This window comes from Pangasianodon hypophthalmus, chromosome 4 (genome assembly GCF_027358585.1).
Source record: "Pangasianodon hypophthalmus isolate fPanHyp1 chromosome 4, fPanHyp1.pri, whole genome shotgun sequence".
Taxonomy (NCBI): domain Eukaryota; kingdom Metazoa; phylum Chordata; class Actinopteri; order Siluriformes; family Pangasiidae; genus Pangasianodon; species Pangasianodon hypophthalmus.
Window position 1 is genome coordinate 33072209 of NC_069713.1, and position 12588 is coordinate 33084796.

Genomic DNA, 12588 nt, shown 5'->3' on the forward strand with positions numbered 1-12588 from the left:
TTTTCATTCAATTACTTCCACAACATAGTTTTAATTTAGAACAAAATTCATTTCTAAATCTCTCATTTGAGGCGCATGTAGATAATGTAAGCAGGTTAGCATTTTTCCACCTCAGAAATATTGCTAAGATTAGAAATATACTTTCGCTAAGTGATGCTGAAAAACTAGTCCATGCATTTATCACGTCCAGATTAGATTACTGTAATGCTTTACTATCTGGATGCTCATCTAGATGCATAAATAAGCTTCAGATAGTTCAGAACGCAGCAGCGAGGGTCCTGACTAGGACTAGGAAGTATGAGCATATCACGCCAGTCTTATCTACATTACACTGGCTCCCAGTAAGATTCCGCATCGACTTTAAAATATTACTCCTAACCTATAAAGCATTAAACGGTCTCGCTCCGCAGTATTTAAGCGATATGTTAGTACCTTACGTTCCGCCGCGCCTACTTCGCTCTAAGGATGCAGGCTGTCTATCAGTACCACGCGTTGCCAAAACCACGGCAGGGGGCAGAGCTTTCTCTTACCAAGCCCCAAAATTATGGAATAGTCTCCCAGTTAATGTACGTGAAGCAGACACGGTCTCAGTGTTTAAGTCGAGGTTGAAGACTTATTTATTTAACCTAGCATTTAGCGACTAGTGTTTTTATCAAAGGAGTAGATCTGGGGGACTCGTGGATGTTGAGTTTTATCTCCACACGGTGACTGTGAGTGTACCTAACCACTTTCCTTCTCCTTCTGCCGAGCTACACTCCTGAGCTGCCGGTGATCCAGACCTCCCCCCCTTCACTCTGGACCTGTCCACCGGCAATGCTTCACACTGCCACGAAAACGCTTCAGCTGTTTTCCATGGACTACACCAACACACATTGTGCTCACACACACGCACACTACAGTGTAAACCCATATGAGGATGGGTTCTCTGTTGAGCCTGGTTCCTCTCAAGGTTTCTTCCTATCACCATCTCAGGGAGTTTTTCCTTGCCACCGTCGCCCTGCTTGCTCATCAGAGACGGCACACACACACACTTCACTTTACTTTTGTTTGTGTAAAGCTGCTTTGAGACAATGACCTTTGTAAAAAGCGCTATACAAATAAAAATGAATTGAATTGAATTGAATTTGGTGGGCCAGATTAGCCAGTATCCCACTGGATAAATGTTAACTTCTAAATTTTGTTTAGGTGATACTAAGTTATTACATTCTGCCATTTTTTTTAAATTTAGAGATTATCAACTTAAAATACATGAAATTTCACCTTATAAAAGCATGCCTGTGACAGGTCCAGTTCTTTTTGTCATTGATGTTGTCGTTATTCTGCTTGAGTAAAGAAATTCTGTGCAATTCAATTCTTTTAACAGTTGCTGTTGTCACAAAGCAGCTTTACAGAAATCTGGATGGAGATTTAAGCAACAGTGGCAGGAAAAAACTCCCTGAGATGACGTGAGGAAGAAACTTTGAAAGGTGAAACAGAGACTCCATCCTCTTCTGGGTGACAGCAGATAAAGTGTTTGATCATTAACTATAGGAGCCACAGCAGTAGAAGTGAGTCAGGTTCAGGCACCGGCATCACAGCAGCACAGCTTGATCCAGAGAGAGAGAGAGAAAGAGCAGATTATTAGGAATACTAAGAGCATACAGTGGCTTAATGATATTTTTGTCTCATTACAGCACAGTTACTTCACAGAACAGGGTTCCAGGTTTGATCCTGAACTTTGGTTCCTGAGCATGTTCTCCCAGTGTTTGTGGGTTTCCTCTGGGTTCTCCAGTTTAAGTGATTATTTTTATGTAGATTTCATTACTTTACATTTACATTTATGGCATTTGGCAGACGCCTTTATCCAGAGTGACTTACAGAAGTGTTTAATTAGTCTCTATCAATAAATACATCCTGATACTGGTTCAGTAGGTCAAGGACTAAGAATACTATGGACTCAGTCTAAAAAGTCTCTGTTGGTAGTAAGACAAGCACACAGACAACACAATTTATTATTATTATTGTTGTTGTTGTTGTTGTAAATGAAGTGCTAATTTAAGTACATCAGGAAGAGGTAGGTCTGTAGTCGTCATTTGAAGACTGCCTCAGTTGTTCTGACATCTAGGGGAAGTTCCTTCCACCAGTGGGTCCTGGTCTTTTTTTGGATTTGTAGGTGAGCATCAGTGTTTTAGATCTGATGCAGCAGCTACAGGAAGCCAGTGGAGGGAGCGTAGCAATGGGGTGGTGTGGGAACTTAGGAAGGTTGAAAACCAGTGGTGCAGCTGCATTCTGGATCAGTTGCAGAGGACGAATGGAGCTCAGAAGCAGAGCTGCCAGGAGCGAGTTGCAGTAGTCCAGTCTCGAAATGATAAGCGACTGAACGAGCACCTGAGTGGGCTGTGTGGACAGAACTGGACGAATACTTCTTTAATAAATTTATATTTGTGCAAAGACTATATATATAGTGGAGAGATGTCCAGTAATATTCTGTTCAGGTGTTTATGATGATGTAGCAGTTTTATTTCACCTGAAATGTGGGTGTTGGTCATGTGTAGTGGAGGCTTAGAGGGGAAAATGAGAGCATCTGTAATTTGTCCAGATTTATAAACATACATCAATTTAAAAGCACAGTGGAGATTTGTTATTACATATTAACATTTCCTGACATGCAGAATTCCCTAAAATTCCTTTAAAAAAATGTACTTTTCCATAACCAGTGATTGAATGTATTTGAAGACGCTGTAAAGACGATCAGTTTCCCCCCGTTATGTGTCGATGAAAATTTCATAGACTGTGTGACGTCTATAGTGTAAATAAATTAATAGGTAGAAAGAGAGAGAGAGCATCCAAAAGTAGCAATTCTTCTGGGATCACAAATGCCCCAAGCACATTCCAACGCTTAATGGTGAAGTGCATGGGAGATATAAATTTGCACAAAGTGCTGGTATTCCTGGATGATTTGATTGTTTTCTCCAAAACACTGGAAGAGCGTGAGGTACGGCTGACAAATGTTTTAAATTGTTTGAGGGGATATGGCCTCACATTATCGCCTGAGAAATTCTGCTTCTTTCAGAAACTTTCAAACCGATTCATTTTCTCACAGATCTTACACCAGACAGTAGCATACAATGCTCACTTCCACATGTTTTGCAGATAAACTTGCTTGCTTTGTCTTTGATTAATTATTTAACTCTTTTATGGCATGCTTGCTTATACTTCACTTAATCAACACTTTTTTTTACTATGAGACTAATTTCTTTTTTTCTCACATTTGTTGATTATGGAAATTTGTCTTCTAAGTAAAGGATTTAAGAACTTTTATACAACTGGTCTAGAATCATTTCGTGACATGTGCATCTTAATGTAAAGTTTTCTTGTCAGCCCTGACAGCAAGGTAGCTAAACTCCAGTCTTGCACGCAGATGACCCGGGTTTGATAATTAATCATGATGAGGTTCCAACACCTTGGGTTCTGTAGATATAATATTTTTAGATTATTAATGTGAGAGAGAATCTATCAATGTAGCTTCGATTTAGCTAACATTAGACGAGTGGAGGGATGTACTTCGGAATGTTATTTAGGCCATAAGTTATAAGTTATTTATGCCATGCAAAGGAGTGGAAACAGACCCAGAAAAAGTAAAGCCATTGAAGACCTGGCCAAGACCACAAACTGTAAAAGAGTTGAAGTCTTTCCTTGGCTTTTTGGGCTGTATCATGCAAAGGAGTGGAAACAGACCCAGAAAAAGGCTGTATCATGCAAAGGAGTGGAAACAGACCCAGAAAAAGTAAAGCCACTTAAGATAATAGGCCGAAAAGCCAAGGAAAGACTTCACCAAGGAAAGACAACTCTTTTAAATTTGAAGTCTTTCCTTGGTTTTTCGGCCTATTATCGCAGATTAGAGATTATTAAAAGATTGTAAAGCCTCTGATGAAAAAGACTGCGCTGTCATCAACTGCATGCACTTTACTAGATCTTACAAACTGATTAATTTTCTCACAGATCTTACACTGTTTTCCATACGCCAGTCAGTAGCGTACCATGCTCACTTCTACATCTTTTGCAGATAAACTTGCTTGCTTTCTCTTGCTTTCTTTGAATGAAGCAGGTAAACAGCTCCCCCTCCTGAGAGAAAATCCAGCTTCACTTTTTGTACAGTGTGTTTGAGTTTTGTGTCACTGTGGGCTCCATGGCGCAGTAGTACAGTGCAGAGTCTGATACTGCAGCAGGAAAGATCTCCAGATCTACTTTCCTCTCATTTTTACGGAGTCTGATGGATAGTCTTGGGTCAAGTTGTTCAGCTTTAGTGACATCACCTGAAGATATAAAAATCCTCAGCAGCAACTCTGGTCCTGATTGAGGGTTTTGTCGATACCAGTAGAGATAGTCAGCTGATTGATCATATGTGCAGGTCAGTGTGGTGCTGCTGCCTTCACTTGAAGATATGACGGGTTGGTCTGGTGTAATGCTGCTGTCAACAGCACCTGCTGTAAAGACATTGCAACAACATAAACATTTCTATTTTCATTGCTTAAGGACGTTAATTTTTTTTTTCACCAACTGAATCATCATGTTTAGGTATCAGTACAAATCTCCAGCATCCACCTAAAGTTTGTGTATAATATAAATGACTTACCAATGTTTTTAACAGCTATGAAAACAAAGAAGAGTAACATGATTGTTGTGAGTGTCTCTCTTGCAGTAGATATAAACGGCAGTATCTCTGTGAAACTGTCTAAACTGTATCTCACCACATCTAGCTCCTCCCACTTTTACTTAGGCGTAGTCAAGTGCTCTGGCTTTCCACAACCCCAGAAGACTTGTCTCATTCAAGCTCAACTGGATCAGCTGCAGGATCCTGAACAAGAAAGTTATGAAAAACAAAACACAGTTCAGTAGAAATGGAAGAGGAATTGGGCCATGCCCTGAGCATGTGTTAGTGGCACGCCAGGACTCATCTTCATCCCTCAGTCAGCCCAGCTGCATGCTGGGTAGCTGGCCCAAGTGACTGGTTTTATTTTTGGATATATGTAAGTCATATAAACATAGGTCTTTGTTTAATTTACCCAGCTAAGCAGCGAATGTCATTAAAGTTCAGCATCTTTGCATGGAGCTAATGTGGAACACAAGGATCCAGAACCAGATAGTGAGTGTTCATTCCTTCATTCATATTCAGTCACCACTTTATCTGGTCATGGTTGCTGTGAATGCAGACACACAATTTCAGGAACACTGGGCACGAGGTAAGAATCACAGCTTGGATGGGATGCCAGCCATTCACACACTGTTCAAAGCTAGAGGTAATTTACAGTTGCTGATCCACCTACCTGCATGTTAATGGGAGGTGGGAGGAAACCAGAGAACCTGGAGGAAACTGTCTGATTTTAAGGAAACTCCGTGGAGCAAACATGCCTTAACGAATGGATGGAAACTCTGCAAGGTGAAAGAATTGTCTCCCCAAGTCACATTTCCATGTTATTTAATTTTGATGATTTCTGTGACACTATAAACACTATTTCCTTGATTTCAGAAAGTTTATGTCCAACTAATAATATTTGATCAGATTTAATTCACTCTTTGAGTTTGTTACAGTACAGAAAGATCAGAAACATTCTCTGGACACGATATCAGAATCTATTACAAAGCTGGGATGCAGTGCAGCTGCAAGTCAAACTAGGATCCTTTAAGCTGCATTTCATTATAATGCCCATATGATCTTCCAGGATGAATCCTGCTTCTCCTATTCATATCTACAGTTATACTCGTTTAGAATGCGTTATCTGTTTAATCCAAATAATGTATTTGCATTTGGTTACATTCCTACTGGATCAGTAACTAGAATGCTAATTGTAGGCAGAGTTTACTGTCTTTTCTTCTTCTTGTTATTCTTCAACACTTTCATGTGTGAGGTCTGTGTAGGTTTTTGTACAGTGCAGTTGGATTTCCTGTCACTGTGGGCTGCAGAGCACAGTAGTATAGTGCAGAGTCTGATACAGCAGCAGAGGAGATGAGCAGATCCACTCGTTTATTTTTATCATCAACTTTAGGAAACAGATGTGGTGGAAGAGGGTCAGTTTTAAATCCACTTGGAGTGATGAAAAGAAGGAACTCAGGTTTAGATTTTGGATATTGTCTGTACCACTGCAGGGCGTCTACTGAAACACTGTATTTGCAGGACAGAGTAACATTAACACCTTCATCTACAACTTCACGAGGGGAAAGTGGCTGTATTGAATCTGCCATGGAGTCACCTGTCATAGAGAAGAGAACATAATGTTTTTAACCTTTACACAATCAAACCAGAACTACATAAGTCACACCCACATTCTGATGTTTCTTAACACCACACACAATAATTAATCACTAATTCAACACTTAATATTTCTGAAAGAACAAAAAGTCAATGTAGAACTCACCTAGTGAAAGCCACAGACACATGAATATAACAGTGAACATGATGAATGGTCTTAGCTGAATGAAAATATTCTTTCTGTACTCTGATATGTTAACATCATAAAGGTTGATGAAGCTCCGCCCCACAGCATCACATGACAGTGTCACCAATGTTACTGACAGATTGTTGATTCTTACTGAAGCATCCTGGCTTTACATTCAGCATCACATGGGGAAACTGTCCTGAACTCAAACTGTAAGCAGGAAATTAATGTAATCATGAACAATTATTCATTCTAGTCTATAAAAATATAATCCAATAATTAAAATATTAAATATTTTAATTGCCTGTTATATTTTTCGAAGTGGTGCTGCTACATTAGGGGCATTGGCCCCACCACATATTGCAGTGAACAAGTACACTATACGGCCAAAAGTATGTGGACACCTAACCCTCACACCCATATGTGCTTCTTCCCCAAACTGGTCCCGCAAATTTGGAAACACACAATTTTCTAGAATGTGTTTGTATCCTGTAGCATTAAGATTTCCTTTCACTGGAACTAAGGGACCCAAACATGTTCCAGCATGACAATGCCCCTGTGCAGAAAGTGAGATCCATGAAGACATGGTGTGCCAAGGTTGGTGTAGAAGAACTCGAGTGGCCTGCACTGAACCCTGATCTCAACCCCACTCAACACCTTTGGGATGAATCAGTATGACGGCTCCACACCAGGCCTTCTTACCCGAAATCAGTGCCTGACCTCTTGCGCACTTGTAGCTGAATGAGAACAAATCCATATGGCCACGTTCCAAAATCTAGTGGAAAACCTTTAGAGAAGATGGAGGCTGTTATAGCAGCAAAGAGGAGACCAACTCCATATTAACTCCCATTGATTTGGAATGATGTTCAATACTCTGAATACTTTCTACACTTCTTTTGGCCTTTGGTGCAAGACTGCAATAAGATTACAAATCATGTACAATCTCTGTTTTTAATTCAGATCATTATATATAAAGGTACTATGTCTGTATGATTGAAGAACTGTAGAGTCTATATTATTGTGCAAAGTAGTATTAATAATCAAAGAAGTCAACATCTCTGGGGGATGTGAGCAGGGTCCTAGTACTTGGCCCACAATAAGAAAACTGACTACGCCATCTTGTGGAGAAAGGAGAAAGACTTTAACACACCAAGGGTTTTTGCTTGTTGGTTTTTTAACTGAACCCTACCACTATGCCCCAGTTTGCACTAAAAAAGGGGATGCTGGGAATAAGAAGTTATTTTTCATTCACAAATCATAACAAATAGTAATTTGCAGAACATAACTTTATTTAACTCCTGAACTTGTACAGAGCCTCAGCTGCTTCACTCGAGTTCAGCTTTCTATCTAATGTAAGTGAGTAAGCTAGGGAACTATCTCTCAAAACAACAACGTCTTTCCCAAATCAAGAAACTGTTGTTTATAGCTGACAACAGGAGCTACCTAATAATATTTTATCAGATTTCCTTCAGATGTTGAATTAGTTGCAGTTTTTGGTCCACCATGTGAAGTTAAAGTGCCTGGTAGGGACCAGTGTAGAGTCATTTACTTTCTAGACAGTTGAAGAAAAAGACCATGTGATGCTTTTCCAATATTCAGCTGTCCAGTTTCAGTGAGTCTGTTCCCATTGTAGCCTCAGATTAGTCTTCTGCTGTTGTAGACCATCCACCTCAAGATCTGACACACTGTGCTTTCAGAGATGCTTTTCTGCTCACCATGGTTGTAAAGAGTGGTTATTTATAGACTGTTTATTTAGTAGAAACCTAATAATATTTTATCAGATTTCCTTCAGATGTTGAATTTGTCTCTTTGTTTGTTCAGTTCAGTTTTATTTGTATAGCGCTTATAACAATGGATATCATGTCACAAAGCAGCTTTACAGAGACGTTATGAGGAATAAACCTTGAGAGGAACCAGACTCAAATGGGAATCCATCATCTGGGTGACACCGGATAGTACGATTATAAATAATTCCCTTCTATATATAGTGCAATTGTGTAAAAGTCTATTTAGTTGAAGTTATCAACTGTTCACTTATGGAGACTTGAGTGCAAAACTGTTCATAGCAGTTGCAGTCCAAAGCCATCTTCATGGTTTCTAAGTGGAACCATCCTCAGTAATCTCATGTATCTTCAGGCTGTTCATGTGAAGCCATCCTCTGCAGCAGCGAGTGATTTCCAAATGACGAGAAATTCGACCAGAAGTAGGGCATCAGGATGGATCAGGCAGGTCCTGAGAGCAGAAGGGGTCAGGATCACTGGCATCTCAGGAGCAGCATGTGTAGCCCGACAGAGAGAGAAAGAATAAGGGAGAGAGCAAGAGAAACACAGATTAGTAGGTATGCTAATTGTCACATAATGGTTAAGGACAATGTACAGAGTGCAAGTAGGGACTAGCTGTGACAGCATAACTAAAAGGGAGAGCCAGAAGGTAACACAGACATGAGGGCACCCTGTGAAATTTGACTGGGAGCCAATGCAGTGTGGATAAGATAGGGGTGATGTGGTCATATCTTCTGGTTCTAGAAGGAACTCTTGCTGCTTCATTCTGGACTCACTGGAGTTTGTTTATGCTCCTAATGGAACATCCAGACAGTAAGACATTACAATAATCCAACCTAGAGGTAACAAAAGTAGGATAGCCTTCTTTCAGCTCAGAAATATAGCTAAGATAAGAAAAATAATGTCACTAAGTGATGCAGAAAAATGTGTAACTTTCGTGTTGATCCTTCTTTATTCTTCTTTTCTCTTTCTTTCAGCTGCATATGTTACCACAAATGCTGTTTGTGTCTGTGGTTAACTGATAACAAGTTGGTAAAGGGAGTATCTTTGATGTGGTTTTAGAAACTTCATATAAACCATTGTTATGTTTTTGTACAGCCTTTCATTGACTCTGTATTACTGTGCTGCTACTCTGAGAGCGCAGTGATAGAGTGCAGAATCTGAGAGCTTTAGACCTCTGATAGTAAGTTCAGTAGAGTCTCTGGTTGTTTTTGACTCTAATCGAGTGTCAGTGGGTTTGCGCTCTCCAGTTGCTGACCTTGCGTTTTTATACAGTAAAAACTGTGGTGCGCTGTTAGGATATTGTTTGTACCAGTAAAGCCAAATGTAATCGCTGCTTGACTCATATGAACATTTCAGAGTAACAGTGTCTGTTTCTTTCTTTCCTGATAATGTTGGTATCTTCATCCTTCGGCCCAATTTTATCTGCAAAACTGCCTGCTGTAGAGAAGAACATAAAGAAATAAATCTGTGAAGTATTTTTGTAAACAAGTTAAAACATTATCTTAGGAAATGAATAGCTTAATGCTTCAAATATGGGAAATAATTAATAAAATTAATTAAATTATTAATGAAAGTGAATTACCTGTAGCTAGAGTGAGAATCAGTGGTGTGTATCTCACTATGTACAGTAAGTTGTATAGTTGAGCCATTTCTGAACACAGCTCTGTGAGGATTGTGTATAATAGTGCTGTATGTGCTGAACTTTACACATGAGGGAACACGTCTCTAGAAGGCCACACCCAGGAAGTGCTGCTGTTGTAGCATAACTTTGTACAGATCATCACTTCACAGTATCAGTGACAGTGAACTGAGTCACCAATACAACACACAACTATTCCACTGTTGCTGATCAACACACTGCATCCCACTTCACCTGAAGCATCCTGGCTTTACACTCAGTCAACAGTGTAGTGACCAATAAAACACCAACACGAACTCTTAAATGTGTTCATTTATTTATCAGCATCTTTCTGAAAGCTTTATTGTCAGTGTACAGATGAATACATCACCTACAGAACATATAAATAGACTGCAATTCATTGGGGAAAAAAATAAAAATCCACGTTTTGGGTACAAAATTTACAATTGTTCAATTTCTTGAACTTTTCTTGAATTTTTTCTTCTTAAAAAAAGAGACACGGTTAGAGAAAGTAGCACCTTCCTGTCAGTAGCTAAATTTTTTGCTTTATTTTGCCCCCTAGTGGTAAAACAGAGGCATTTCCCTCCAAATCTTTCATTCAATAACTTCAATTATTTCAATTTTGCAGCACTTTTTCAGTTGATTAAAAATTGTTTAACTTCAAGTCAATGTTTCTGTTATTGTGTTTGAATTCCTGCTGGTCTTCATGTAGCTATACTTGTCCATTAAATGTGAGTATTGTATGGACAGTGTGGACAGTATGTTTATTAAATTTTGGGAAACTTTGCCTGATATACTATTTTCATATGTACTTTATTTATTGTTTACAAGACACTGATATTAGTGTTTGTCTCTCTACTAATTACAGCATTGAAGCCTCTTATCTGTAAATTTGAGGACAGTCCAAATACAAAGATTGTGATAATAAATTTTCCCATATTTCTGGATGTTGTGTAAGATCAGACATACAGTATTCATAATGCTTAAACTGCTTGCCTGATTTTTATATATAGTATCATGCATTCTGGTAGTGTATTCTCCAGAATAAGCACACACATTTTTCTAATTCATTTTGTACACACTTACCATTAAAACCATAGACATAAAGAATCATAATATATATTTGTGTTATATATTTTATGGCTCAATATCACACTACCCAGATTCACCCTTGAGAGGATGAGTTTCCTTTTGAGATTTGTTTCTCTCAAGGTTTCTTCCTCATATGGACTCTATGGAGTTTTTCTTTGCCGTTGTCACCTCTGGCTTGCTCAGTGAAGATCAAGCTCTACATCTGGATTTATGTAAAGCTGCTTTGTGACAAGGTCTATTGATAAAAGTCTGTTGGAGAGTGTGAGCCAATTGTAGACACAAAGATAACTTAAGAATGCGTCTCAGTCTCACCACCTAAAGTGACAGTAGAAATGTCTTCACCAGCTCATGAACCTCTGTATAGCCCAGGCACAGATCAAGAGCCTGATTATTGCTCTGAACCAAACCCTCCCTTTCATGTAGAATCATATACGGAGCCTAAAGTTTCACCTTCATCTGCAGAGAAGACTTTGCATCCCTTTCAGTTATCCCCTGACCATCTGAGTACACCAGAAGTGCAATGGGTAGTCATAGAACACATTGTGAAAAGTACTGAGATAGCTACTCAATTTCAGTCTACTGTTTGATTAAAGCCCTTTTTGGGTAGAGGTCCTTGCTCCAACTATGAAGTTGTTTATGACACATGGCATAGCAGTTTGGAGTTTTACCTGACTGACTCCACCCTATCAGATGTGGTATTAATGAGGAAAATTGTAGATAGCCTGCTATCTCCTGCAGCCAATGTGGTTAAACCATTAGACCCCAAAAGCTATCCCAAAAGCTTACCTAGATTTGCTTGACTCGGCATATGCAACAGTTGAAGATGGGGATGAGCTTTTTACAAATTCCTTAATACTAATCAGAACTCTGGAGAATCCATCCAGCTATCTACAGCATTTACAGATAGCTCTAAACAGCATTCTGAAAAGGAAAGTCATCCCAGCTGGTGATGCAAACAGGCAACTATTCAAGCAATTCTGTTCAGGGTGCTGGAACAATACTATTATCGGCACACTACAGCTTGAGCAAAAGAAGCATCTCTTCTCTACCTTTGCAGAGCTGCTGTTGCTGCTTAGGACAAAAGAAAACAGAATAGCAGCCAAAAACAGCAGAATGAAGGAGCATCTAGGACTCGTGAAGTAAAAAGCATTGTCTAACACCCAAGTCATGTTTGCTTCAGAGGCAGATGATTATGATGTGGCAGATGATTATGATGTAGCAAGAAAACCTAGGCCTTCCTATTGCTTTCAATGTGGCGAAGACGGCCATATCACCAACAGCTGCAGCAATCCTCTAAATCCAGTACTTGGTTCAGCAAAGAGAAAGAAGCTGCAGATAAAGCAAGAGGTTTAGAAGAGGGACGATGGAGCTAAACAGAAAACATCCCACTCTTTAAACTAGGAGGAATTCCTATTGAGGAGCTGATGGGAACTAGACAACAGATAAGCTCCAATCAGAGGCCTAAACTTAATGCAGCATTTAATCATCACACTGTACTTCCAAAAGGGTTGGTTGGAAGTGAAATTACAGCCAATGTTAAACTGGAAAGAATTGATTGCAACTGTTTAATTGATACTGGATCACAGGTCACAACAATTTCCCAATCATTCCATGATCAGTACCTCTCCGAACACCCTATTAAACCTGTGAATGATGT

General features: G+C 39.4%; 1 gene segment (V, D, J or C); it reads right to left on the reverse strand.

Annotated features, from left to right (window-relative positions):
- Positions 1 to 3860: 3860 nt before the first annotated feature.
- On the reverse strand, positions 3861 to 4779 carry LOC117596943 (T cell receptor alpha variable 5-like). The segment is given in 2 exon segments: positions 3861 to 4466; positions 4616 to 4779. Coding segments are annotated over 2 exon segments (384 nt in total).
- Between the last annotated feature and the right edge of the window lie 7809 nt (positions 4780 to 12588).